This window comes from Drosophila busckii, chromosome 2R (assembly GCF_011750605.1).
Source record: "Drosophila busckii strain San Diego stock center, stock number 13000-0081.31 chromosome 2R, ASM1175060v1, whole genome shotgun sequence".
Lineage (NCBI taxonomy): Eukaryota > Metazoa > Arthropoda > Insecta > Diptera > Drosophilidae > Drosophila > Drosophila busckii.
This window is the reverse complement of record NC_046605.1, coordinates 7881551-7906782: the sequence shown is the minus strand read 5'-3', so window position 1 is coordinate 7906782 and position 25232 is coordinate 7881551. Positions and strand designations below refer to the sequence as shown.

The window sequence follows — 25232 nt, the reverse complement described above, 5'->3', positions numbered from 1 at the left end:
TGCTGCCAACCGGATTATTATTGCAGATGATACTCACTAATATGTTGCGTTAATTGCATCTCCCTCGCACTTATTGCATAACTGTTGCTACTCTATTCGCACGATTTTGGGATAATACGGTCACCAGATTTGACGGGGAAAAAGCGGAACTGACAGCACTGACAGTCACCAAAAGCAAACGGACGAAACAAAAGCAAACGCACAAGCTGTAAAGTTGTAAACAATTTGCAAAGTTGCTGATACCAGCAGTGTACATAATTATGCAGAAAATACAAGAATGTACATAAAGTATGTGTTAATACGTGAAAATATGTGAAAAAGTGACAGTATATGCAAAATCTCTATACATACGTCTCTGCATATGTATGTATAAGTATGTGTATACATGGAGAAGTCGCCCAAAAAAACGTTCTGCTTAACTCTCTGCAAGTGTGTGCGACTTTGTGTATGTGTGTGTGTTACCTTTTTTTATATGCGCAAGCGAAGTGCGTTACGCTCTCAACGCAACGCAAGTGAGAAAATGAGAGAGAGCCTCAGTAGAGCAAGCTCCACAAGACGCCTCTGTAGCCTTGATGGAATGTATGAATGAATTTTCGTTCATGGTGCAAAGTGATTGAACAAATTCAAGTGTGCAAATTAACAACAACAAATATGATACATAATAATGAAAATTAATAGAGTTTCAAGCAATATAATTGTAATAAACGGCAGGCATAAAAAAGCAACAAAAAAGCTTTTGTCTATGCTATTGTGTGCAAGTGTTGAATTGTTGTTGTTTTCGACTGGTGCCTCTCTCAAAAATGTCCAATACAGACTCAGGCGCTCGCTCTCTCTCATTTTGTGGATTTGCCTGTTACATCTTTTGTTGCTTGGAAAAGTTCATACACACATACACAAATTTACTCCATGAAGTTTTTCCACAGTGTTTGTCTACACGCCCACATAGTATGTGCGCGTTCGTGTCTGTGCAAGTGTGTGTGTATTGAAAAAGTAAAAGTGGCCCGTACGTCGCCGTCTGCTGCTGCTGCTACTATTGCTAAAAATATATATATATACATACGTACATATGTAGCTTATATGTATATAAATTACAGTCGTATGTAATGCAAATTATTTATTTAAGTTATTTTTGTTCTATACTCGCAGTTTAAAGTGTGTGAGTGTAACACTCAATACAATTGAGAGAGAAAAATAGTTGCAAAGTGGCTGTCGTGCGTCTTTCAACTTGTGCCAAAAAAAAAATAAAATCAAAAGGAGTACAAAACGACGAAACCTACAACAACAAAATCAACGAACGCACAACAAATGAATGAACAACACACAAAACAACAAATAACAACAACAATAAGAGCGCAACCAACTTCACGTACTTAAAGCTCAAAGCCAACATTACAGTTAGAGTAAAGGCTCCAACTTGCTGCTACTGTTTGTTATTCTAACTGTTGTTGTTATCAGCGCCATTATCATTCGTTTTTGGAAGTTTGTGCAGCATCAGGCTCTGAATGTCTTTATGCTTTAATCATGGTGTATTTTGCCACCAACAAGAACAACACCGACACTATACGCTGCTATATTAGAATCTTTCTGATTACAAATCATGACAGAAGGACATGAAAGGTAAGTAAACTAATTTTTAACATTCCCATCAGCCTGTTCAGCCTACAGCGCTGGCAGATCCTCTGCGACTGCCTAATTGTTATTGCGCTCAATTATTGGCAGTTTAACAACACAATGAATGCTATTCAATTAGATAAAAAATAAAAGCAACTAATCAACATTTATTGAATGAATAGATACATATATATATATATATATATGTATGTATAGAGTAGTATATGTTAGGCATGAATGAATGAATTGTGACTCATTTGTCTGGTCACTGCAAGGCAAATCATGGCATGCATACATACATACATATGTACGAATGTATGTATGTATATGTATTGGCAGCGCCGTAACGTCTCCACATAGTCTGTCTGTCGACGCTTTTAATGAATGAAATGTGAACGCCCAGCGAGTGTGGCTTGTTTTTGTTGTTGTTTCTGTATGTTTTGTTTGTGTTATATTCTTTTTTTATTTTGTTTTTGTTTCTAATTGTTTTCTTGCTGTTTTAAGCGTCGCAGCAGCGCCTCCCCCAATGAAAATGATGTCACACTCGCCCTCGCGTTTTGCCTCTATGATTGTTTATGTGCCACACTCGAAGCATTTACACCAAACACACACCAACACACACACATACAAGACAAACATGCATAGAAAGTGTTTCTGATAAATGCCTATAACTAAAACTATTTTATCTACAACATTTGCGCAATGTCCTTGTCTATTGAAATACACATATAATATAAATTAAAACATACACACACACTCAGAGACAAATACATTCAAAACAAATGGCCAAGGCTCTTGTAGTTTCATTCATGCCTTTGGCTGCGCTGCTACATACATACATACATACATATGTTTGTTTGCTGTACAAGCTTGTGCACAAGAATTTTATTTATTTTACAAAACGTGCATACACTAAAAATATGTTATTAAGACATTATAAAAAACAATTGTACATATATATGTACATTCATCTGCAGCTTTTGCAGATCATAGCCAAATGTTTTCACACTTGACAGCAAAACCAACTCCTGATGCTTTTTGCACAGCAACACACTCACATATACACACACACACACACACACACACACATAGCAATTGGAGCCAGCAATCTCTCTTGCTTTTGCTCTCCCTCTGCTGCCCACGCTTGCGCTCTCAGGCTTTGCGTTGAGGTTTTTTCTTTTTTTTTGTTGCTGATTTCGAACTTTTAGTTTTTGCTTGAGGCAGGCTCTATGTACATATGTACAAATATACATTATATGTATGTAATTTTTGGAGTTATGTTTAGCTAGTAAATTTTGCTTTGCATACGTTGCATCTTTTGCAACTTGTTTGTTGCAAGCACACAAACAAATCTTTTTTTGATTTCATTCATGGTATTTTCATAAATCCTTGGCCAGACACGCTGACGTATGCGCGCGCCCTCACCTTGAGTGTAAACTTTGTGTTTATAGCTTTGTGCTTGTGTGTGTGTGTATATATAGCTCAATAGCAATGCAACATGCTGCTGCCGCTGACGTTTGCCCATTAGCTCAGTCCTTGACATAGCTATGACGTTGTGACGTCGTCTACTGAAAGCTGCAGTGCATTTTCCATATTCATTCTGTAAAATGGCTTCAAAAACTAGGACAAGTGTGTGTATATACATATACTGCGCACACACAGAGACGCACCAAAGGCGACCAGAGCGAGGGGGAAAAACTCCCAAAACGAGGCAAAGCTTTTTTCATTGAGTAACTGGCAACTTAAGCGCTACAAAAACTCCATTTTAAACATCTGCGCAGGTCGTGAGTTGCTTTCTGCGCTTAGTTCCCCTACAGCACCCCTCGCTCCCGCCCCACCCCACAGCAAGGCTGCCCTTTACGCTTTACCATTCAGAATTTCAAGAATGAACTAACACACACATACAGACACACACACACACACATATACAAAGCTGAGCCTCACAGCATCTTTTATATCGCACACTTTTGCTACCCTTGTACATAAATACATACGCACATGCGGAATACAATACATCAATGAATATGTGTGTGCGTGTATATTTTTAAAACCGAAGGACTTTTTGTAGTTATTTATAGTTTATGCTGGCTTTGTCATGAATCAATGCGACAGGTGCTGCATATATAGAGTCGAGTCGAATTTAGTCGAGGCCAAGCCATATCCTGCCTGACTGCCTGGCGGCTGGCTGTTAGCTGTACGGCTTCGTTTTGGCCAAAAAAATATTGAATTAGCCAAATTAGCGACACTTTTAGGTTATCGTAGAGACACATATAGGCAGCAATGTAGTGCCACTGGCCTAAACAGTCGCCAAGCAGCAGCCACAATGGCCAACAGTAAATTGAGCTTGAGGCGTAAGCTAAGCAGGTGTGTGCCCAAAAATAACTATAAAGTGATGCTGAGCATGTTGTTGTTATTGTTAAATATTAAAAATAAACATACATGAGATGAGTTATTTATATGGCTATAATTCATAATAATAACTTTGTGGTGCTTTTGTCTTTACAGCGACTTCTTAGTTACAGTACGCGCACAGGTAATGACCAGGGACGAAAGCACCGAGGGCTGGCTACCGCTGGCCGGGGGTGGTCTAGCCAATGTATCCATACGCAAGCGTGCTAGACTATCCCCATTGGCAACGGGTCATGACTACATCATCTATGGGCAAAGAATTTCCGATCAAAGTGTAAGTATTATTGTCACACATATAAACAACAGTATTAATTAATTATTTATACATATCAATTTATTTGCAGGTAATTTTAAGCTGTATCATCAATCGTGATCTTAAGTATTACAAAGTAATGCCAACATTTCATCATTGGCGTGCCGGCAAACAGCGCAACGGTCTAACATTTCAAACGGCCGCCGATGCGCGAGCCTTTGACAAGGGCGTACTGCGTGCCTATAATGAACTTATTGATGGTACGCTACATAAAATCAAGTCTAAGCATTCCAGCTTAATAAACAACTAGCTGCATGTAACGCACTTGTTTAACTTTCTCTCTATCTGCCCCTATTGCTTATTGCTACACACGCCCAGTTACGCCTACTTTGATTTATATTTTTACCACTGTTGTCTTTTTTTCAATTTTATGTTTCCTATGCTTAAGACTTTTCATCTAGCTGAATTTGCTTTTATCAACTACTGCAATACTAATATTTTATGCTCTACTTTTTTTTATATATATACACATACACAATTATAAACATTACATAAACCATTTTATTGGAATTGTGCAAAATTGTTTCGAAATTAAAAACCAAAAATTTTTAAACTAAACACTTAAATCAAATTGGTAAGTGCCTAAAAGGGTTTCTTTTAAATTAGTTTACTGTCTATATAATATAAAGTGTATATAAAATTTTATTTTTGTATTTGTTGAATTTTGTGATGGTGTGTTTTTTATTTTTTGTATACACACACACACACACACACGATCGCAATCAAACACAGACATTAAATGTACATCAGCTTAATACAACACTTGTAAAACAAATAAAAAAAAAATTAGTTGCTCTCTGCTTTAGCTCTCTTCAATTAAATGTTGCTTTGTGATCTTGTTTATATGTTTGCAACTTTGTTTAATATACAATAAGAAATAAATTAATAATCTTTTTATATGTGCATAGGACTGGCTAAATCAAATCCCACTATAAAATGCCCACCATTGACCAAATATGATTCGGTTGGTGAAGATGATGTATTCATGGTAAGCAAGCCTAAACTCAAAGCCAATTATTATCATTTGCTTAACAATTGTTCTCTTACAGACACTGGACTTACCTGTGGAAAGCGAAAGTTTACAAAAGATACATTCAAGCCCTGAGGGCAGCGAAAAAAGTCACAGTATGCATATAATATAAAATTAATCTGTTAATCTGGCAGCAAAACTAATCAAAATTCTTTTGTTTTACAGAAAGCGTCAGCGAGCGCCATAAGGATAGTTACAGCAACAACTCCGATTCGGAGAAACTACCAGCGCCGACCATACACTACATATCGACGGACAAAACAACAGCAACATCCGCATCAGCAGCAGCAATAACTGCTGCAGGCAGCTCAACGGATATAACAGCGCCGCCGCCAACAACAGCCGGCGGCCAGATAGCGCCCAGCGAAAACTATTCGTATGTGACTTTAACCGCCGTACATCATGACTACAACTATCCGGTGGTGGAGCAGCCTGTCGGTGCACAAGTGTTGAATGCGCGTCGTGAATCAATTAGCGCGGTCAAGAAACGCAATGCGCTGGAAGCAGCTGCTGCTGCGACAGCGGCTGGCAAACCGTTGCACAAGCCCAATGTCTCGGATATATTGAAGAAGGAGAATCGTCTGCGTTGCCGGCACTGCAATGAGCTATATAGCGAGGATTTCAATAGGCGCGGCGCCTGTGAATATGCGCCGGATGCCTTTCGAAGTGGCTATGAATGCATTTCAGGCATGGGCTGTGCACGCTGCATGATCTATCATTGCATGAGCGATGCCGAGGGCGAGACGGCGCAGCATCCGTGCGATTGTAGTGTCACCGAGGCGGGCTGCAGCAAGCGCTGGTTGGGCCTGGCGCTGCTGTCTCTGGTCGTGCCCTGCCTCTGGTGCTATCCACCGTTGCGTGCATGCCATTGGATTGGCATACATTGCGGCATTTGTGGTGGACGGCACAAACCGCATGTCTGACATATGGAGGCGCAATTGCAAGGACAGCACGATGACGACCCCAGCACCAGGCCCAGATACGACCAGCACCAGCAACAACAACAGCCACAGAAAACCAACGACGAGCAAAGCAACTACAAACGCCAACTGCTGCTGCGCCTCAGGCAGCAGCATCAACAACAACAACAGCAGCAGCAGTCGCAACAGCAGCAGCAACCCCAGCCACAGCGGCACTTTTACAATTGGGAACTCTCACATAGTTTCGGCGCACCGCAGCAGCAAGCGCCGCAGCCGCTTTATCTAATGCAGCCGCGCAGCAACAAACCGGCCCAGAACGACTACGGACGTCTGATGTTCTAAAACATATATATAGAATTAAACAAGCGGCAACAGCAACACAAACATTGCTGTTGTCCTTCTCCCTGCTCCCCTGCCAGCATCTAAATAGTGTCGACTTACCAAATAACATTTTATTTAACTTTTTAACTCTTTGTTTGTTCATATCATTTTGCCATAATTTATTGTACATACATAACATGCACAGCGCAGCAGTCTTAAGCACTCTTAAGTACATTTTATATATATATGCATGTATACTTTTAATTTTAGTCTTTATCATTTAATTATATAATTTTGTAAAAAAGAAATGGGCTATTTGTTTAATTGTACATTAGTTTTCATAGACTTTGCAACTTAACAATTAATTGTTTTTGTTTTTCATTTGTTCGAATTTGAAATTGGAAAAACAGTATTAAAGCCTAGGCAAAGGCGTTTCGAAAGTTTTCTGTGCGTTATTCCAATTTGTTTTTCACGCAAAACGCTTATCTTAACCGAATATGTAAGTGACGCGCACGAAATGCGCAAAAATATAAGAAACAACAACAGTGTTATTGATGTACGGAAGTATATATACAATTAAGAAAAAACAAAACAAAACAAAAATGAAAAAACTAAAAAATAATTACAAATTGTTTTTAAATAAGATATAAAAGTAACTGCGTTTAAATGCTAACAAAATGCGATTTCTAATTGCTTAAAAACTTAAATTCTTACATACATTTGATTTACAACAATTAACGCATTTATTTGATTATTAAAAAGGATAATTTTGTCTCTTCCTAGGGCTCATGAAGACACAAAACATTTCTTTTGACAAATACCAAAACAGAACTTCCTTTGTTGTTTATGTTTACAAAATAGTGTGTAATTAAACAAAATCATATAAAATGCAATTAATAACTACCAACTAAATGCATTTGTGCGTAGTACGCTTTGAATTTAGTTAAATAACAATTTGTAATTTTTTGTGCTTTAAAGATCAGTTTCTTTTTGGTTTTTAAAAACAAGCTTAGAGCTGTTCACTTAATATAGGCGAGGGCCGTAAGAAAATACTTAAGCTGTTTGAGCTAATATACATATATATATTACTATATAAACGTATTTAAAATGCGAAAATTACAAAGAATATTGTGTAATTTTTGTGTACTAAAAATGAGAAATTAATAATATGTAATAATAATAATAAAAGAGCATTAATTTATTTCTTACTATAAATGCATATTTATTCAAAAAAAAAAAAAAAACAAAAAGAAATAAAACTAAGCAAAGGTTGTGCAAAAAACACATTAAAGAAAAAAAGCAACAAAAACATTATATTAAATGAAACACCTTTAAGATGGATTGAAATCGTATAATTGTTACAAGTCAACAGTCTCTTGAAAAACATAATAAATATTAAAATGAAAAGTTGTTTAGATCAAGAAACCAACCACAAATGCATATATCTTGAAAACAAAGAACAAAAAAAAAACTCAACAAGAAGTACAAACTGTTAAATATACATACATACATATATAATTTAAAAAATGATCTTTTTTTATATATTATATTATTTAGTTAAAGCTACAATAATTTTAAACTTAACAAAAATCCAAAAACATGCCAACAAAAGTACATACATACATATATAGCATATTATTATAAATTGTATTTAAATGAGAATTTTAAATAAAAAATAATAGAGAATCTTATGCGCTACATTATTATTAGTTCACAATTCTAACCTTGCTAGTTAATGGGCGTTAATTTGTTGAACACCAAATAAACATTAAATTCTGTTACAAAATAAAACAAACAATTTTGATTTATAAACACAAAAGAAATGAAAATCCATATAAATATATAAATAAATATATGTATATGCATAAGTAGCCGCATATAAAAGATGGCATGTAAAACAAAACAAAACAAATAAATGATATATTTATTCATATAAATGTATTTGAAAATGTGAAAAAGAAAATACCAACAAATAAAACACAATTTAATAAACAATCCTAGTGAATTTAGATTGAGTTTTCAAAAAATTAACAAATCCAAACACGATACATAATGGATCAGCTAATGCTCCAAGCCGAAAAAGCCAAAGATCAACCGCAAGAGGTAACCTGCAGTGTAGACTATGTTAAGTATGTCACCAACATAACTATACTAACTATACTCTATAAATAAACTGTCCTTAGCCAAAAGTTTCACAGGGAGAGCTCATCAGACGAGGAGCCTTGTCTAGTTGCCAAAGCGGAGGACTTAGAGCTAGGATTGGAGCGCGTCTCTAGCCAGCAGGCAAACAAAGACTTATCTCATTCGCTCTTTGAGTTTGGCCATAACTTTGAGGATGTGGAGAATTGGCTGAGTTTTGAGCAGCCCACCAAAACCAGCTTAACGCAAGTGCTGCGTTATATGATTGAGAATCATTTAAAGACTAACGTGCAAATCAACATTGACAAAGTTAACTTCAATTGTCATTCTGTAGTGCTGCAGGTTTACTCCAAATTCTTTAGCGAGTTGGAGCCGATGCCGCTTGTCATTACATTGCCCATGGAGAAGGTATCCCAAAAGACATTTCTAGTCATCTATAAATGGATGCTAAGCGATGAGCCCAAGCTGGAGCGCAAGGATATTATTCCTGTGTTTGTAGCCGCTAGCTATTTGAGAATTGAGGCGCTTTTGCAGCAATGCTGGCAATACTTTGAAAATCCCAAATGCTTCAATGAAGACACTGCCTGTTTGCTGTATGTTGAAGCGCGAGGCGATGCAGCCTTGGATATTGTGCGCAATTTAATGCTAACAAGAATATGCAAATTTATGCTTATATTTGTAGCGTCCAGAGATTTTTTGGACGTGCCTGTTACTCATCTGAGTTTTTTGCTTAGCTCTGATGATATATGCGTCAATACGGAAATTGAGGTAAATATAAGAAACATATTTTATTAATTACGAGCTAACTGTAACAGATTTTATTTATTATAACACGCTGGCTGGGCCATGACTGGAAAGGGCGTCAGTCGCATGCTCTTAACTTAATATCCTGCATACGTTTCCATTTAATGCCACTTTGGTATCTGCTTTGCGTGCGTCGCACCGAGGAGCATAAGCTGCTACAAAAATTACTAAATCATCCGAGTGTAGCTGCTAAAATTAATCAGGCTATATCCCAACATACTTCCACTATGTACGAGGAACAGCTAGCAGGACAGAAGATGGATCATATGAATATATTGAAATCCGCTCAGCCTCGTAAATGGTTGCTGGACAATGAATGTCCTTATTTTCATCACATTAGTTGCCCCTGCACTAACAGCATTGAATTTAAACAATTTGAGTTTTATCTAAGCATATTACAGAAAAAGCCTCACAATTATTGGCAGCAAATAGAGTATCTCGATGTAAATAATCCAAAAATGTGCGACTGCATGAATGACACACCTCCCAAAGCATAAAATAAGTTTTAAATAACTGTTACTCAAACAGTAACAGTGCTAAAAAAAAAAAAAACATTCACATGTTGACGAGACAAATTTGTAAACTATGGCAACACTCACAGCTGTTCTGTTGATTTTGTTATTATTAAAATAAAATGGAAAAACTTGAAGCGCTTAAAATATCCTCAATGCGTCCGCGTAGCAATATATTGGATCGCCCGCTCTCCAAGGGCAAGTCTGAAGTTTCGCAAAGCATTGTGGCGCTGCTCTTTAGCGAAATTGTGCAGTATTCTCAAAGCCGAGTTTTTACAGTACCCGAGCTGCAAACAAGGTGTGTTGATTTGCTTTGTGCCATTTTATACTTTTAGTAATGTTTATTGTTTTTAAAGATTGCATGAACTGGGTCAGGATGTGGGCACACGTATCATTGATTTATATTTTGTGCGAGAACGAAGTTCCAAACGCGAAACAAAGTTGACCCAAATGCTGCTTTTTGTAAAAACAACAGTATGGAAGAACCTATTTGGCAAAGAGGCGGAGAAACTAGAGCATGCCAACGATGATGAGCGTACATACTATATTATCGAAAAAGAGCCATTGGTTAATACATTTATTAGCGTGCCAAAGGACAAAAGTTCATTGAATTGCGCCAACTTTACTGCTGGCATTGTGGAGGCGGTGCTCACCCATTGTGGATTTGTAAGTATGCCGAGGCTTTCGAAAAAGTAATTTATGGCAAACGTATTATATATTTGTAGCCCTGCAAAGTAACGGCGCATTGGCATAAGGGCACCACTTACATGGTCAAGTTTGAGGACTTTGTAATAGCCCGTGATAAGCAAATGGAGGAGAAGTAGACATAAACATAGCTTAAGTTATAAATAAACAATAAACCGTACATTTTAGAGTTTTAATTTTACTATACATTTTATAGCAACATAATGGTGTAACTTAAATGAATTTGAATTGGCGATCCTTGTAGGCTACCTGGCCGGTGCGATACTTATGCTCACGTCCATCACGCTCCGCCTTCAGAGCCCAGGCGTACAGAGCAATTGGCAGCACGACTGCAAGCATGCCCATGCGGAAGGAGCGTCCGGTGGGCTTGAAGTGTTCATAATTTGACACGCGCATAGCCTGGAAGCGCGCTAGACCCGCATCGAACTACAAGATACATAAATAATATATATTAGTAATTGTAGTGCGTTTATGATGACATAACCAGCAAGCTGTACATACTACAGTGCCGCCTTCGCCGGTGGCATGGCGAAAGGGATTGGAGCTCTGTTTTAGGTACTCGCTGCGTAGCTTCAGTGTATGCTCATGCTTGCGCCGTATAAATTGCTCCTCTTCCTTAGTTAAGACCATTTTATTTTGTTTTGTAAAATCCAATAGACTAACTGACAACAGCTGACAACCAAATCAAAGAAGCTGTGTATTTTGGTATTCACAGCGCACCGCAGCGAGTTGTATGGCAACGCTATACTTCCATACCTGCGCTTTTCCGGTTAGCGCAGTGGCAACGTTGTGCAATAAGCGCTCGAATTTTAAGCTACGTTTGTTTAACTTATTTAATTGCGATTTTGGTATGTGAAACCATAACAATTCTGTTTGTTACATTGTGAAATTAGCTTAAGTGATTTTCGTTGGATGCAACTATATGGCGAGTCATATATATTTGTATTAAAGTCTGTTGCTTCGTTACTCAACCCTTAGAACACCGTTATACGCACGCCCGAACATACAACTATACAGACTATTATGATGTATTTGTAGCACTCTTAGTGCGCATGTCCTGCAAAGTGTTATGCGCAGATCTCGTGTCAATGTCCTGGCATAAAAGCAGTGTATACTCTAATTTTTCTAAGCTCTAGCTGACAAATTTATTAAGGGTGTTTTACAATCCGAATTGTTATAATATTGATGTTTATAATTATAGATATTTATATTTTTTATAATTAAAAATCAATAAGCTAAGTGGCTAAGTGTTTGCAGCGCAGTGCGCAAGCCAAACTTCCTTCTCCACAGCTCACTGCGTGGGCGCATGGCAGAGAGAGGACAGGAGAGAGAGCGAAACCGCAACTGCAGTGAGAGTGAGTGAGTGAAATGGTGTGCGAGTAAGCGAGCGCGCAGGTTCTGCGTAGTTGGGTGGTTTTTCGTTGTGGTGCACTTGGCTTAGCCCTGAAGGGGGGTTTTTCTGGGTGGTCACCGCAGCACGATTACTTACATAGGCCTTACCATTAAGGGTTGTTGTTGCCGCGGAGTTGCGCGTTGCGCGTTACTTTCGTTTCACTTGCCGAGCGGCAGACCTAGCGTAAAGTTCACAATTGTTTTTATTGTAAAAGTGTGCCTTGCAGGATTATGCCCTCAACTGGTTTAATTGTAAAACGCAACGTGCTCGTTTATTGATTTTTGACAAAACTTTTACTTAAGCGAATTTCGTAGCCCAAGGTAAGTGCTGTTTATTAATGGTTTGGCCGTTATTTAAAAATGAAAATCCTTTAGCTCTAGCTGGCACAATGAGCCTGAAGTCGAGTGCACGCATTAAGAAGCGACGCTCAGCCGAGGCAGCCGCTGCCAACGCAGCATCAACATCAAACGTCGCAGCACCAGCATCGACAACTGCTACCTACAGGATACAGTCGACAGGCTACATCAGTAGCAACTCCCATTTAACTAACATCAATACAAATCCTCCCCAACAAGTTATAAGCAAAAAACAACATTTTGTGGGTCGCAACCCCAACTTTGACACGGACGAGACGAAGCTGCTCATACAGCTTTGGGGTGATCCCAAGCTGCAGCGCACGCTCATAACAACGCACAAGAAGCATGCGGTCATTTGTCAGTTGGCGGGGAAGATGCAGGAATATGGCTATCATCGCTCACCGGAGGAGATCACCACGCGCATTAAAAATCTCAAGTGTTTCTATAATCGCCTCAAAAAGGACAAGGAATGCGGCTTGACGGGTGAAGCGGACCCGAGCTGGAAACATTTTGCTGAAATGGATGCCATTATGACGCGTCCCATTTTTAGCGTGCGTCCCAACGAAGTACCAGCGCCGTCACTTAAATACCAACTGGAACAGGCCATGGAGGAGCATGCAGAGCGTCGTAAGCGTCGTCAGCAGAATGGTGAAGAGGTGTCCGATAGCGAAAACGAGGAAGATGACATGATGCTCTCCTCTCTAGTGGCCAATGGCAAGTCCAAAGCCGATGCGCACGCAGAAGCAGATGAAGATGTAGGGCAGATGGATATCGGTGAAGATGCTATAAGCGGTAGCAAACGACGCAGAATATCTTCTGATCCGGAAGGGGATGTAGACATAGATGAAGCCACGGCCACTTACACGCGCATTAAGACTGAGCTGGACCCAGTGCCAGAAATCAACGGAGATTCATTGGCTGGTTCAGCTGCACAAGATGATGACTGCGTGGTGCTGCCGCCGCCACCCAAAGAGGAGCCCATTGATGTAGATGCTGCAGAAGATGTGGAAAGCCCGACGGGCTTAAATCCAAACATGCCTTCCCTCACACGTGCTATTATGCCCACGTTGGCCGATATGCTGCAACTGCCCAAAACCACCAGCTTGTTGCCGTACAGTGGCGCCAATGTCATGATACCAGCGAATAGCATAAGCACCAGTGCTGCCGGCACCATCTCCACCAGCAACGTGACGACTAATGGCAACATGTCAGCCGGCAAAATCTCCTTGGTACCCACCAACTTTTTAATGCAGCCCAAGCAGACGCTTGCAGCGGCTCCCTCCAAGAGCATAAACATGGGCGTGGCAACGCCAGCGGGCGCACAATTACAACTGCTCCAAAGCGCCATAAATTCGGGTGCACGTCTGATGATAAGCAACGGAGCCGCCCCAGCGCCCGTACCAGCAGTCACGAATACGGGTAATTTGGTGACCGGACCCGGCGGCGTCAAGTTTGTCCTTGTCAATACAGAGCAGCCAACAGGAGCCAAAACTACAGCTGTTATGGGCACGCCGACTGTGACAGCAACTATTGGTGCAGGCTTGCCACAGTCTTCAGTCACATCGGAGTATCAGTCACAATCACAGCAGCAAACATTGCAGTTGCAGCAACAATTGCAGTTGCAACAACAACAGCAATTGCAGCATCATCAGCAACAAAAGCAGCAGCAGCAGCAACAACAACAAAGCGAAGAGAAGGAGGAAAAACGTCGCGCAGCGGACAAAGTGCGCGAGGAGCAACAGTCCAAGCGACATATGACCAGTAAGTGCTTAACGTATAATTCAACCACCGTCAAATTAGATTCAATTAAATAATATTATGCTTATATTAGAAAAATATATAATTGCTGATAGCTTTTTGGTAACGGATTCAACAAATATTTTCTTCTAATTTTCAGCCATGCGCATTATGTTGCGCCAGCTGCTGAACGCACAAAACGAAGCGAATGAGATACAACACAATCGTTTAGCACTCGAGCGTGAGCGTCTGGACTTTGAGAAAACAGTAGGTGAACGTTTGCTCAGTATGCTGCCCAGTTTGTTGCAACCAGCTGCTACTGCAGCAGCAGCGGCAACACCTGCTAGCGCTGTGCCAACAACAACGTCGCAGTTTGTGGTGTCCAATGCAACAGGTGCACAGCGTCTGCAACCGCCCAAACTTCTCTTTACCACTGCGCTGCCCGTGGCCAATGGCACGCACATGGGTACGCCAAGCAGCGCGATGTCAGCTTCATTGCCCAAGGCGCCCACAGCCCCTGTAGCAACAACTTCCAATAACAACAGTGGAGCTGCCGATATTTCCCCGCAACTCAATGATGTGGAGCTAGTCACGCCTAAACTAGAGAACGAAGTTTAAGTTAGAAAATGATATTAAAACAAGTATTTTTCCAGTGATCTCTATAATACTCTAAAATGTACTTACTTAATTAAACTAAATTCAAGCATTAAACACACATTAGTTCTAATAGCATACATATAAATTAATTTTGCGCATTTAGTCGCTCCATATCACGAATTTCCATAATATCTGTCTTTAGGCGCTGCTTCACAATCTCACGCCAAATCGCCTCCCGATCTCGATTGTCCGTGACACCCATACGTTGCAGCGAGGAATCTGTTATACGCAGGAGGGCTCGACCAGTAATGTCATGCTACAAATATAAATTATATTGAAAATTCTTAGTAGGCCATAAACATGTTTGAAATTCAAAAACAACTAACGCTTCTCTATGTAAATTTGTTAAGCGCACAGCAGAGAACAAAGTTAATATTATTCAAGACATGGCGCAAGTGCTGCAGGATTATAGCAATCAAGAGAAACCGCAATGGTGAGTGCTTACCTTGGCAAATAGATGCTCATATTTAATGTACTCGCCACAATGACGTCTATACCACTTTTGAACATCGCTTACGGTCCATTGGTAAACTGCTTTGGGTCGCGTTGTCTTTGCTCTCGTTTTGCTTTGTGTGGAAGCTGAATTGTTGTCCGGCGCTATCTCCAACTTTGGCGGCACTGTCGCCATTGCACTGCAATTATCAAATCTTCAGTTACTAACTGCTATAACTCTTAAGCTAAATTAACCAAATTTACTTTGTTTTGGTTGTTATTCAATACCGAAAAGTGTTTGTTTTTGTTTCTGCGCCCATTTTATTGTTGTTGCCAAGTTTTAGTAAATTGTAGCTATTCGATTAATCGAGCAGTCTATCGAGATGCACGCAATGTTGCCGAAATAGGTGGTACGTGCTTATCGCCAGACATGCATCGCTAAGACTTTTGATAGAATTTTCTGGCAACTCTAATCGTGACTGGCGCTTAATAACAACGACGACAAGGTGAAAATCAGCACACAATAAAAGTTGAAAAAACACAGAAATACGCAATTTACACTTTATAGTTAGAGTTCAATCACACACATACACTTGCGTCTGGTTGGTGCGGCAATAAATTTCCATTAGTTTAAACAATTTTACGCTTGCCAACGTTTGTGACAAATTTTACAACACCGCAGTAGCAGCAAAATGGCCGGAGCGACACTCTTTGAACGGGCTCAGGCGCTGTCGAGCGTTAACCGCGAGGAGGGCATATCCCTATTGAATAAAATCGTGCGCGAACAGGAGGTGGCCGAGAACGATGAGGAGTTGATACGCATCAAGGAGCAGGGCATATTGCAGCTTGGTGAGCTCTACAAACAGGAGGGCAAGGCTAAAGAGCTGGCCGATCTAATTAAGGTGACGCGGCCGTTCTTGAGTTTGATCAGCAAGGCAAAGGCCGCCAAGCTGGTGCGTTCGCTAGTTGACATGTTTCTTGACATGGAGGCGGGCACAGGCATTGAGGTGGGTTTTAAATATACATATACTATATAATTTTATTGACAATTATTACTCTAAATGTTCTTGGTTACAGGTGCAACTATGCAAAGACTGCATTGAGTGGTCCAAACAAGAAAAGCGCACATTTTTGCGTCAATCTTTGGAGGCTCGTTTAATCGCTCTTTATTTTGACACTGCTTTGTACACGGAGGCGCTAGCGCTAGGCTCACAGCTGTTGCGCGAACTTAAGAAGCTGGATGATAAAAACTTGCTGGTTGAGGTGCAGCTGCTAGAGAGCAAAACCTATCATGCACTGAGCAATTTACCCAAGGCACGCGCTGCTCTTACCTCAGCACGCACCACAGCCAATGCCATCTATTGTCCACCTAAAGTGCAAGGCGCTCTCGATCTGCAGTCGGGCATTCTGCATGCGGCAGATGAGCGTGACTTTAAGACCGCCTTTTCCTATTTCTATGAGGCGTTTGAAGGTTTCGATAGTGTTGACAGCACCAAGGCGCTTACCTCACTCAAATACATGTTGCTCTGCAAGATTATGCTTGGGCAGTCTGACGATGTTAATCAAATAGTTAGCGGCAAACTGGTAAATAATGCAGCTTTTGTAATTTGCTTACAATTTGCTTAAATGTTTATTTTTCTTAGGCTATTACCTACTCGGGTCGTGATGTAGACGCCATGAAAGCTGTGGCGGAGGCCTCACACAAACGCTCGCTGGCCGATTTTCAGCAGGCGTTAAAGGACTACAACAAGGAGTTGGCCGAGGATGTTATTGTGCAGGCGCATTTGGGCACGCTCTACGACACCATGTTGGAGCAGAATCTATGTCGCATTATCGAGCCATATTCGCGTGTTCAGGTGCGTTTTTTTCATATCATATACGATAAGTAAATTTTCTATATTTAAATGCTTCTGTTCCAGGTTTCGCATGTGGCGGAAAGCATTAATCTGCCCATGCCGCAGGTGGAAAAGAAACTCTCACAAATGATTTTGGATAAGAAGTTTAGTGGCATTTTGGATCAAGGTGAAGGTGTGCTTATTGTATTCGAGGAGACGCCGGTGGACAAGACGTACGAGCGTGTGCTGGAGACCATACATAGTATGGGCAAGGTGGTGGATACACTCTATCAGAAGGCCAAGAAACTGTCATAAGCTCTCAATTACGAAACAAACAAAAATATATTCAACCACAACACGCATATTCGGTTAACTTAATAATCAGCAAAATTAGCAGACAACTGGATTTCATTTCAATTTTTTTGTATTTCGGGAAATTCAAACTCCTATCCCCCCGTTTCCTAAAGCGTACACTTTCCAAAACAATATCAGCAGCTTCATTATGTCCTCTACTTTGTATGCCGTTTGATATAAAATCTGGCAATAAAATTATTAAATAGAAAACATTTATTGGTGGTAATAGCTAAACAAAACTACAATAATGTATAAACCATTAACATAATATCTCTAAGCATAATTATTCACAATTGCGGAATCGATTTGTTCACGCGCGCGCGTCGTATGTTAAGCAAAATTATTCAAATAACAATAAAAAACAAAAAGATAAAATTGCATTTGGTCGAGATGTGCTTTTCTCATGATTAAAGGATTACTATTTCATTCCTCGCTAAGGCCATTATCGGGAACCAATGTGAAAAAAGCTGAATTTGATTTTTGTATTTTATTTTCCATTTAATATAAAATAAATAACTAAAAGTTTAAATTGTTATAAAAGCTTTAACCGAAGAAATGGGTCAGACCCAGACCGCCACCAAAGTTAGTCTGGCCGTTGAGTGGTCCGCTGGTCCACTTGGAAGCGCTGCCAGTCAGGTCCAAGCGAGTGTTGCGATCTTGAGATGACCAGAGATTGGCACGGCCATCCAAACCCAACTGCTTGCCAAGGCCGGGAATGTTGCTGTGCGTCAAACTAGCGCCATGTCCATTGATGTGCGAGTAATCCAGGCCAGCGCCATTGCGTTGGAATTCAAGGCCATTGGCCAGCTTGTTCTGTGAGGCAAAGACTTTGGCGTCCAAATTGTGCACGCCATTGTTAAAGAGATTGGCATGAGCCGATTGGGTGAAGCTGTCCTGTACGCCGGGCGTGTGTGTCTTGGTCAGATCAAAGCCATGGCCATGACTGCAAAGAAAGACAAAGGATTATTAGTTACGGTTTGAGTTAAGCATTTTAGGGATCCACTTACTTATTGTAGGCAACCGAGCCTCCAGTGGTAACCGGTCCTTTGGCTGTGTTGCCAGCAGCAAAAACTGAGCCAATGAGATTGTGATCGGGAGTTCCGATGCCCTTGCTAAGCGCCAGCTTAGCATCAGCGCCACCAGCGGGATTGGAAGCAACCGAGCCACCCAAAACCTGACGGCGCACTCGATAAGTACGTGGTGGCGATGTTTGCTTGGGATAGTAAGGCAAGGTTTGGAAGTGCTGTGGCATGCACTCCACACAGGCTGTGAAAGCCACCAGGGCTACAATTAAAACGCTGCTAGTCTGCATGTTGTTTGAATTTAATCTTAGCTCTTGGTTGTGTTTAGCTTGAATTGAATGATTGTGGTTAACTGATGCTGACTGATTGCCAGACAGGCGCTTTTATACTTTACAAGCTCAACTAGCGCACATGGGGAAGCACATAGCTCAGCAGCAAATGTTCTTTGCAGATTGTGATTCACCTCAAGCGACATCTGTTCTTATCAGCTCAAATTTCAGAAAAGTCCCCGCGTGTTTTGCGCTGTTGCCTGCCCCACCACAACTTGTTGCGCTTCATCAGCCATAGACAACGGTTTAGCATAAGTTTTATTGAACTTTTGTATAGGCCTCAATCCTTAAGCAACTCTCAAGCTGTTGCTGCCGACAATTATGAACACTTGGCTGGCTTTTGTCTGATTTCAAGCAACGTTTTATCAGTAACCAGAAATTCAAAAAATTAGAGCGCCATAAACTCAGCTCAAGAGCGGGTTGAGCTCTTTTCTAGCTACACTCAATTTTGAGTTTTTGGCGTTTGAGTTAATTGAATTTTCTGCGCAGCTGCAGTCCAAAAGGTTTCCAAAGAGCGAGAGCGTGTGTATTTTTATCCTGGTTTGGAGTTGACAGCTTCAAAAAGTTGACACTGTGCAAAATTTTTAAGCTAAATGTATTCAATATAAAATATTACTATGCAAATTGAAAAATATTTTAATCTCAAGCTTATCTATTAATTAATAAATACGTATACGTCACGGCGTCAAACATTGAAGCTTTCAATTTCAAACAAACAGCTATAAGTGGGAATTTCCGGTATGGAATTCTTAGAATGAATGAACAGAGCAAACTCGTTTTTCGTTTTGTATTTTATTTGTTTTATTGCTTAAAACAATTAATTAATTTCAGTTTATGGTACATTTTTCAAAGGGAAGCACAATTTAAAAAAAAGGCATCCCCGAACCAATAAAGACTAGCTGGGTTTACCTTCCGTATCTCTATCTGACATGCAGCTAAGCTTACGTTGCTTTTGTGGCGTTCTCTGCTCTGCTGCGCGCTTAGAGATAATTATGGCACTTTTGTTTTTTTTTTGTATTTATTTTTAAATTGCTGCTAAGCCTTTTAATCTTTGATGATTATTTGCTTTAATTAAAAACAGAACTTAGAATTTTAAGAGCTAGCATATTATACATTGCAACTTCAAAGCTTAGCTTGATTTAAATCTAATAACATTTTGGCGCCAAGCTTTGCGCTCTCTCTCTCTCTCTCTCTCTCTCTCTCTTGTCTTACCGGTAGAACATACATATGTCAGCGGTATCAAATCTCATTAAGTTTTCAAACATGAGACGCGCTTGAGCGAGCTTTTCCGTTTTCCGCTTTTCCTCCACACTCACACAAAAAGCGAGCACTTGAGTTACTTTTGGCTCTGTGAGCTAACCAAGTTGTCAAATGCGCGTATAGAGGCAAGACGTGAATTTTTTGGTCTGGCAGAAGAACTTTGCTTATCGATTACGCACGTAACAGACTCAGAGAATCTGTAAGCTACACAAATTAAATAATCCAAATACATGTGCTAACAATTAATCAGGTGTGTGTTAAATATTAATAAAAAATAAAACGCAAGTTTAAACTAAAATCGTCTTAAGAAAAGCTACAAATTGCAGGCAGCTGAAAATATTCTCTGCCTTAGTGTCTTTCGTGTTGGCCTTCAAAGTGTGCAAAAGTTTTGTAGGTGTGTAGGTGTATTATCTTAAAAATCTTTATAATGCCGTCTGGCTTATGTAATAAAAAAAAACGTGCGTTGAAAACTGTTCAGTTTTAGGAATTTTAATATAGTTTAAGCTCAAAGCACATTTTTTCAATATGACCATTACAACAACAATGGCAACAACAAGTCTGTTCTATATATATACACAGACACACACACACACACGCTCACACTCAGTTATACACAAACCCATTTACCTACATTCGGTACATGCCAATTGTGCGTACATGTGATAAAAGTGGAAAAGAATATAAAGGAACTGTCCAAATTCCACTCATGCGCTCAGCTGAACTCGTCACTCAAAGCAAGCTCAAAGCTAACAAATACTCACTCAAGCAGCACTAAGAGCGTGACAAAATTCATTTCACTCACTCAGACTCACACACATGCAGAGCGTGCCGACAACACTAAGCGCAAATCATGCTGATAGCCTCGAGTGCTTTCTTTTTTATTCTTTCTATTTTTTATTTTTTATTGTGTGACACGCTTATTATGAAATGTGCGCTTTCAATGCTAAGTGTGACAATTGTGCAAATGAGAAATGGCGACAGCACTTGGGTATTAATGCTCCAACGCGCGATGAGTAAATGAGCTATAATTTAACATAATTTGATTTTTCAACTAATTACTATATACAGTTGAGCAGATATCCTTTTAATTTATATGGCAGGAATAAATTAAAGGTAATAAAGCATGCCTTTAAGAGCAAAATATGCAACAAAGTATGCAACAAAGAGTCTAAGACTGTGATCCACAAAATAAACATTTAAATTAATGTTTGTTAATTCGGTAAATGCAATTAAAAACATTTCTACAAGTTTTATACTTTACCTAGTGCTTTAGCTTACTCTTCCCCGATTTACTTATCAGCTTTAGCAATTTGTAGCTTTCTTTAAACTTTTAACCTTAACACTTAATCGTTAAGTGCCTGCTGATTGGCACAACAAAGCAACACTAAACAAACAGACAAGACTAATTGTCGCTTTGTGTAAACTTAAACAGCTGTACAAGGATAATAAGCAGCATGCTTTAGTCGGGCAGCAGCGCAGAGCAGAGCAGGACAGCGGTAAAAAAGCAAAGTTGTAAACAAGGCGGAAGTGCCAGCAAAGCGGAATAAACAGCGCAGCAGTCAGAGCGAACGAGCGTACAAGTCAGAGAGCTAACAGCACGAGAAGCAGGCACAAATGAATCCTTATACAGCGGGTGGTGCTGGTGGCGGTGCTGCTAATCCCTTTGGTGCACCTGCCTCTGCTGCGGGCTATGCGCAGCCCACGAACATGGGCGGCTATGGCTACGAGGAGCAGGCGAATGCGGGCTATGACCAAGGCGGAGGTGGCGTTCGCCAGCAGCCAGGCTATGGACCACCTGGTGTTAGACCACGCGTGGATGTCGAGGCCAGCGGCGAAGTGGATCCCAATCTGTAAGTAGCTGCAACCAAATCAGCTAAGCGCTATAATTTTATATGTCTTAAAGATATCCGGAGGCTAAGGACTCAACGCACAAGGTGCGCGGTCACTCGGAGATTTTGGAACAGTTCTTAGGCGTCAGCTCGGAAAGGGAACTCATACCCGTTAAGTGTTTCTATTTCTTCTTCTATGCCGCCTTTGGTTCGCTTTTTCCGCTTATGGGCGTGTACTTCAAGCAAATGGGCATGAATCCTGGCCAGTGCGGCATACTTGTTGGTATGCGTCCATTTGTTGAGTTTCTGTCGGCACCCTTCTGGGGCTCCTATGCGGATCGCTGTCGCCAGGGCAAAAAGCTGCTGCTTGCCTCGCTAGCCTGCTGGGTGCTCTTCACCATTCCCTTGAGCTTCATCCGCCCGGAGGCCATCAACTGCATTGAACGCCGCAATGCCACGGACTTTGTGCTGACATACACACGCACCAAGCGTGATACTTCGTCCCAGTATGAGGCACTGCTGCACGATGAGGAGCTGGCTTACAATCCGGACTATCAGCCAGAAGAGTCGGAATTTGAATCGGAGCATAGTCGTCATAAGCGTTCGCTGCTGCTGCCACGCATTGATGCCGGCATCTCGCCCGTGCACATTAATTTTGTCAGCAATTATGATGACAAGCACCATCGGGACTATGTAACGCCCATCTTCAGCTCCATGGTCTACCGTACGCCGGTAAATATGACAAGCTATGTAGCGTGATTGGATGGAAAAATTACCTTAGTGAAGAATTAGAATTTTAATTGATTTTACTTTATATTGCTTTTACTCAATTATACGAATTAATTTAAATTTTCATATATTACAATGTTTTAATAGGTATTTTATGTAATTTTGCATTTAAGTATTATTATTTATTATTAAGTCCTAGTAAACTTTTCGTTTCATTGTATTGTTCAATATCCTATTTATTTTTGAATAACCATAATTAAAAGCTACTATGTATATTAAAACATTTTATTTATATTTTTTATATTTATTTTAATTGAGTCTTCATAATAAATATTTATTGCTTTTAGTGTAATCAAATTAATTATTAAACCCCACATTAGATTTTGAGTTTTATATGTGTTCCCTAAGCACCTTTTCTGGCTTTATCTAATATATTCTCTTTCTGTTCACACAGGATATACAAAAGGCATTCTTTCTGCTGCTGCTGGTCATCTTAATTGGCGAATTCTTCAGCGCTCCGGCCATAACGCTCGCAGATTCAGCTGTCATTACTTTACTCGGCGACGATGCGGATAAGTATGGACACCAGCGCATGTTTGGATCACTGGGCTGGGGCATCTCTATGTTCCTAGTGGGCATTGCTCTGGATCATTCGACTTCGTTCTCCAATCATCCATGTGGTGCGGGCAACAAGGAGAAGAACTACAACATTTGCTTCTCCATATTCTCGGTGCTGATGACCTGCGCCATTATATCCGCCTCGAAAATAACTTTCAAATACGATCCTGTGGATGAGAGCCAGCAACAGCAGGCAGCGCAGTTTGTGGATCCCAATAAGAAGGCCGAAGATGAGTCGATGAATCAGTTGGCCGCACAGCTCAATTTGCCATCGCTAGCGGTGGGTAGCGGCAGTGCCGCCCCAGCTGCCACTCCTCATCATCAGCCACACATTGGCGCCGAGTCCAATGTGTTTGCTCAGACGGCGCCGACGGAGCTGCCCGAGTGGATGACTGTGCTGACGCATTTCAAGGATCTAAAGACCGCCTCGTTTTTGTTTGTCGCCTGGTTCATGGGCTTTGGCATTGGTCTGATTTTTACGTTTCTGTTCTGGCATTTGCAAGACTATGGTGGCACTCCCACGCTCTTTGGCGTCGCCTCTGTCATCAATCATGTGTCCGAAATCTTTGCTTATTTCTACAGCTTCCGTCTGATTACTCAGATTGGACATGTCAAGGTGCTCTGCTTGGGCTTAATTGGTAATGTGCTGCGGTTTCTTTATATTTCCTATTTGACCAATCCTTGGATGGTGCTGCCCTTCGAATTGATGCAGGGCATTACCCATGCCGCTGTCTGGGCCGCCTCCTGCTCTTACATTGCTCACAATACGCCCAAGCACTTGCGCGCCTCATCCCAGGGCGTGCTCCAAGGCATTCATCATGGTTTGGGTCGCGGCTGTGGCGCAATTATTGGCGGCATGTTTGTCACCTACTACGGCACCACTGCTACCTTCCGTTGGTATGGTATTGCCTGCCTCTTTGTGCTCGGCCTCTTCATCTTCATCAACTTTTATCGCAAGGAGCAAGGCTTTATATCGGAGATACCAGTTACAGAGGATCCGCATCAAGTAAGTTTAAGCTCAATCAGTTTATTTACTTTTTATCAATCAATTTATGACAAGCACGAGGCTCAATTTGGACTCAGCCGACTTTCTAATACACTTTCACAGCAATTTCGTCTAACTCACTCTCTTCTTTTTATTTTTTAAATGGCAAGAGAATATGAAAATGGATAATAGTTAACAATTTAAGATTTTCGAATATATTTATGATATAAAGTATTTTATGGAAATTAGTGCATGCAAATTAATGTTTTTATTCTGTGTAAAATAATCTTTGTTGCTTCATGTTCTTGTGTTTATTTATTTCAAATAAACAACATTTAACATTTCGATAAATTTGTTTAAAGGTCGCTGAGGAAACTTCGCACTTGGCACCTCATGGCGTGCCCAGCAATCCCATACCACGTGCTCTCTCCAACTCACGTTTGAATGAAATGAATCCCAATGGAGGTCCATATGGCAGCACCTACCAGACAACTGGCGGTAATCTGGACATACCCGGCGCCAATCCTCATAATCCATTCGCACAGTAAACAACATAAACACTCAGCAAACAAACTTACATAGAAACTGACAAAAAAATATAATCATGATCGAACAAGATATACCTAATCGTCTAACCGTAAACATATCGTGGACATTGGCCTGCAATATTAATTGCTTATTTATATTGCGTTATTCTAGCTTAATTTAATTTTTGGTGCTTATACATAAGCCATATATATAAAATAGATCAGATAAACATAAATATAAATATATTTTATATTGAACATACATAGACGCATACTTAGCAGCAATATAAAGCTTAACCACTCACAAATAGCTTTTGATTTAAATCCATTTTACAGCTCAAAAAAATAAATAACGTGATTAAACTAAAAGCAGCTGTTGCTCTATGATCAAACAGTTTATATTTA

At 40.4% G+C, this 25232-nt stretch overlaps 9 protein-coding genes across 10 annotated transcripts; 6 read left to right on the top strand and 3 right to left on the bottom strand.

The window, feature by feature from the left end:
• Positions 1-56: 56 nt before the first annotated feature.
• On the top strand, positions 57-6851 carry LOC108597058 (sprouty-related, EVH1 domain-containing protein 2). The gene is given in 7 exon segments (XM_033295119.1): positions 57-279; positions 1147-1617; positions 4117-4294; positions 4365-4533; positions 5242-5321; positions 5383-5458; positions 5529-6851. Coding segments are annotated over 6 exon segments (1620 nt in total). The 5' UTR covers positions 57-279; positions 1147-1597; the 3' UTR covers positions 6626-6851.
• Positions 6852-8630: 1779 nt separating this feature from the next.
• LOC108595275 (kelch-like protein 40b) lies at positions 8631-10049 on the top strand. Its single transcript, XM_017980487.1, has 3 exons — positions 8631-8733; positions 8788-9511; positions 9559-10049. The coding sequence occupies exons 1-3, from the start codon at positions 8657-8659 to the stop codon at positions 10042-10044; spliced, it is 1287 nt and encodes a 428-aa protein (XP_017835976.1). The 5' UTR covers positions 8631-8656; the 3' UTR covers positions 10045-10049.
• Positions 10050-10127: 78 nt separating this feature from the next.
• Positions 10128-10944, top strand: LOC108595276 (trafficking protein particle complex subunit 5). Its single transcript, XM_017980489.2, has 3 exons — positions 10128-10357; positions 10416-10725; positions 10785-10944. Exons 1-3 carry the CDS (start codon positions 10182-10184, stop codon positions 10881-10883), a joined length of 585 nt encoding a protein of 194 aa, XP_017835978.1. The 5' UTR covers positions 10128-10181; the 3' UTR covers positions 10884-10944.
• On the bottom strand, positions 10923-11461 carry LOC108595277 (NADH dehydrogenase [ubiquinone] 1 beta subcomplex subunit 4). The gene is made up of 2 exons (XM_017980490.2): positions 11266-11461; positions 10923-11190 (listed from the first exon to the last, which is right to left on the bottom strand). Exons 1-2 carry the CDS (start codon positions 11392-11394, stop codon positions 10978-10980), a joined length of 342 nt encoding a protein of 113 aa, XP_017835979.1. The 5' UTR covers positions 11395-11461; the 3' UTR covers positions 10923-10977.
• Positions 11462-12340: 879 nt separating this feature from the next.
• Positions 12341-14961, top strand: LOC108596885 (E1A-binding protein p400). The gene is made up of 3 exons (XM_017983066.1): positions 12341-12477; positions 12532-14274; positions 14411-14961. Exons 2-3 carry the CDS (start codon positions 12546-12548, stop codon positions 14866-14868), a joined length of 2187 nt encoding a protein of 728 aa, XP_017838555.1. The 5' UTR covers positions 12341-12477; positions 12532-12545; the 3' UTR covers positions 14869-14961.
• LOC108596889 (protein aveugle) lies at positions 14904-15716 on the bottom strand. Of its 2 annotated transcripts, none has more exons than XM_017983070.1 (3): positions 15628-15716; positions 15353-15539; positions 14904-15163 (listed from the first exon to the last, which is right to left on the bottom strand). In XM_017983070.1, the coding sequence occupies exons 1-3, from the start codon at positions 15657-15659 to the stop codon at positions 14993-14995; spliced, it is 390 nt and encodes a 129-aa protein (XP_017838559.1). In that variant the 5' UTR covers positions 15660-15716; the 3' UTR covers positions 14904-14992. The 2 variants fall into 2 exon arrangements, with proteins under 2 accessions (XP_017838559.1, XP_017838561.1); XM_017983072.1 differs by having other exon boundaries at positions 15604-15706.
• LOC108596887 (26S proteasome non-ATPase regulatory subunit 11) lies at positions 15239-17572 on the top strand. The gene is made up of 5 exons (XM_017983067.1): positions 15239-15340; positions 16022-16346; positions 16417-16923; positions 16983-17195; positions 17259-17572. The coding sequence occupies exons 1-5, from the start codon at positions 15294-15296 to the stop codon at positions 17487-17489; spliced, it is 1323 nt and encodes a 440-aa protein (XP_017838556.1). The 5' UTR covers positions 15239-15293; the 3' UTR covers positions 17490-17572.
• A 422-nt stretch (positions 17573-17994) lies between these two features.
• LOC108596888 (attacin-B) lies at positions 17995-18892 on the bottom strand. The gene is made up of 2 exons (XM_017983069.2): positions 18536-18892; positions 17995-18471 (listed from the first exon to the last, which is right to left on the bottom strand). Exons 1-2 carry the CDS (start codon positions 18838-18840, stop codon positions 18072-18074), a joined length of 705 nt encoding a protein of 234 aa, XP_017838558.1. The 5' UTR covers positions 18841-18892; the 3' UTR covers positions 17995-18071.
• A 1360-nt stretch (positions 18893-20252) lies between these two features.
• LOC108597754 (major facilitator superfamily domain-containing protein 6) lies at positions 20253-25214 on the top strand. The gene is made up of 5 exons (XM_017984463.2): positions 20253-20389; positions 21572-21989; positions 22043-22700; positions 23152-24321; positions 24663-25214. The coding sequence occupies exons 2-5, from the start codon at positions 21754-21756 to the stop codon at positions 24846-24848; spliced, it is 2250 nt and encodes a 749-aa protein (XP_017839952.1). The 5' UTR covers positions 20253-20389; positions 21572-21753; the 3' UTR covers positions 24849-25214.
• Positions 25215-25232: the final 18 nt, after the last annotated feature.

Excerpts from the sequence above, each read along its gene's own strand:
- LOC108596885 (XM_017983066.1), top strand. The coding sequence starts at position 12,546 with ATGAGCCTGAAGTCGAGTGCACGCATTAAGAAGCGACGCTCAGCCGAG. Across the intron at positions 14,275-14,410 it reads GTCCAAGCGACATATGACCA|CCATGCGCATTATGTTGCGC; the intron begins GTAAGTGCTTAA and ends TCTAATTTTCAG.
- LOC108595275 (XM_017980487.1), top strand. The coding sequence starts at position 8,657 with ATGGATCAGCTAATGCTCCAAGCCGAAAAAGCCAAAGATCAACCGCAA. Across the intron at positions 8,734-8,787 it reads TGCAGTGTAGACTATGTTAA|CCAAAAGTTTCACAGGGAGA; the intron begins GTATGTCACCAA and ends AACTGTCCTTAG. Across the intron at positions 9,512-9,558 it reads GCGTCAATACGGAAATTGAG|ATTTTATTTATTATAACACG; the intron begins GTAAATATAAGA and ends TAACTGTAACAG.
- LOC108596887 (XM_017983067.1), top strand. The coding sequence starts at position 15,294 with ATGGCGCAAGTGCTGCAGGATTATAGCAATCAAGAGAAACCGCAATG. Across the intron at positions 15,341-16,021 it reads AATCAAGAGAAACCGCAATG|TAGCAGCAAAATGGCCGGAG; the intron begins GTGAGTGCTTAC and ends ACAACACCGCAG. Across the intron at positions 17,196-17,258 it reads AGCCATATTCGCGTGTTCAG|GTTTCGCATGTGGCGGAAAG; the intron begins GTGCGTTTTTTT and ends CTTCTGTTCCAG.
- LOC108595276 (XM_017980489.2), top strand. The coding sequence starts at position 10,182 with ATGGAAAAACTTGAAGCGCTTAAAATATCCTCAATGCGTCCGCGTAGC. Across the intron at positions 10,358-10,415 it reads GTACCCGAGCTGCAAACAAG|ATTGCATGAACTGGGTCAGG; the intron begins GTGTGTTGATTT and ends TTGTTTTTAAAG. Across the intron at positions 10,726-10,784 it reads TGCTCACCCATTGTGGATTT|CCCTGCAAAGTAACGGCGCA; the intron begins GTAAGTATGCCG and ends ATATATTTGTAG.
- LOC108595277 (XM_017980490.2), bottom strand. The coding sequence starts at position 11,394 with ATGGTCTTAACTAAGGAAGAGGAGCAATTTATACGGCGCAAGCATGAG. Across the intron at positions 11,191-11,265 it reads CCGGCGAAGGCGGCACTGTA|TTCGATGCGGGTCTAGCGCG; the intron begins GTATGTACAGCT and ends TGTATCTTGTAG.
- LOC108597754 (XM_017984463.2), top strand. The coding sequence starts at position 21,754 with ATGAATCCTTATACAGCGGGTGGTGCTGGTGGCGGTGCTGCTAATCCC. Across the intron at positions 21,990-22,042 it reads GGCGAAGTGGATCCCAATCT|ATATCCGGAGGCTAAGGACT; the intron begins GTAAGTAGCTGC and ends TATGTCTTAAAG. Across the intron at positions 24,322-24,662 it reads TTACAGAGGATCCGCATCAA|GTCGCTGAGGAAACTTCGCA; the intron begins GTAAGTTTAAGC and ends ATTTGTTTAAAG.
- LOC108596888 (XM_017983069.2), bottom strand. The coding sequence starts at position 18,840 with ATGCAGACTAGCAGCGTTTTAATTGTAGCCCTGGTGGCTTTCACAGCC. Across the intron at positions 18,472-18,535 it reads GGCTCGGTTGCCTACAATAA|TCATGGCCATGGCTTTGATC; the intron begins GTAAGTGGATCC and ends CTTTCTTTGCAG.
- LOC108596889 (XM_017983070.1), bottom strand. The coding sequence starts at position 15,659 with ATGGGCGCAGAAACAAAAACAAACACTTTTCG. Across the intron at positions 15,540-15,627 it reads ACAAAAACAAACACTTTTCG|TGCAATGGCGACAGTGCCGC; the intron begins GTATTGAATAAC and ends TGATAATTGCAG. Across the intron at positions 15,164-15,352 it reads ATGAGCATCTATTTGCCAAG|CATGACATTACTGGTCGAGC; the intron begins GTAAGCACTCAC and ends TTATATTTGTAG.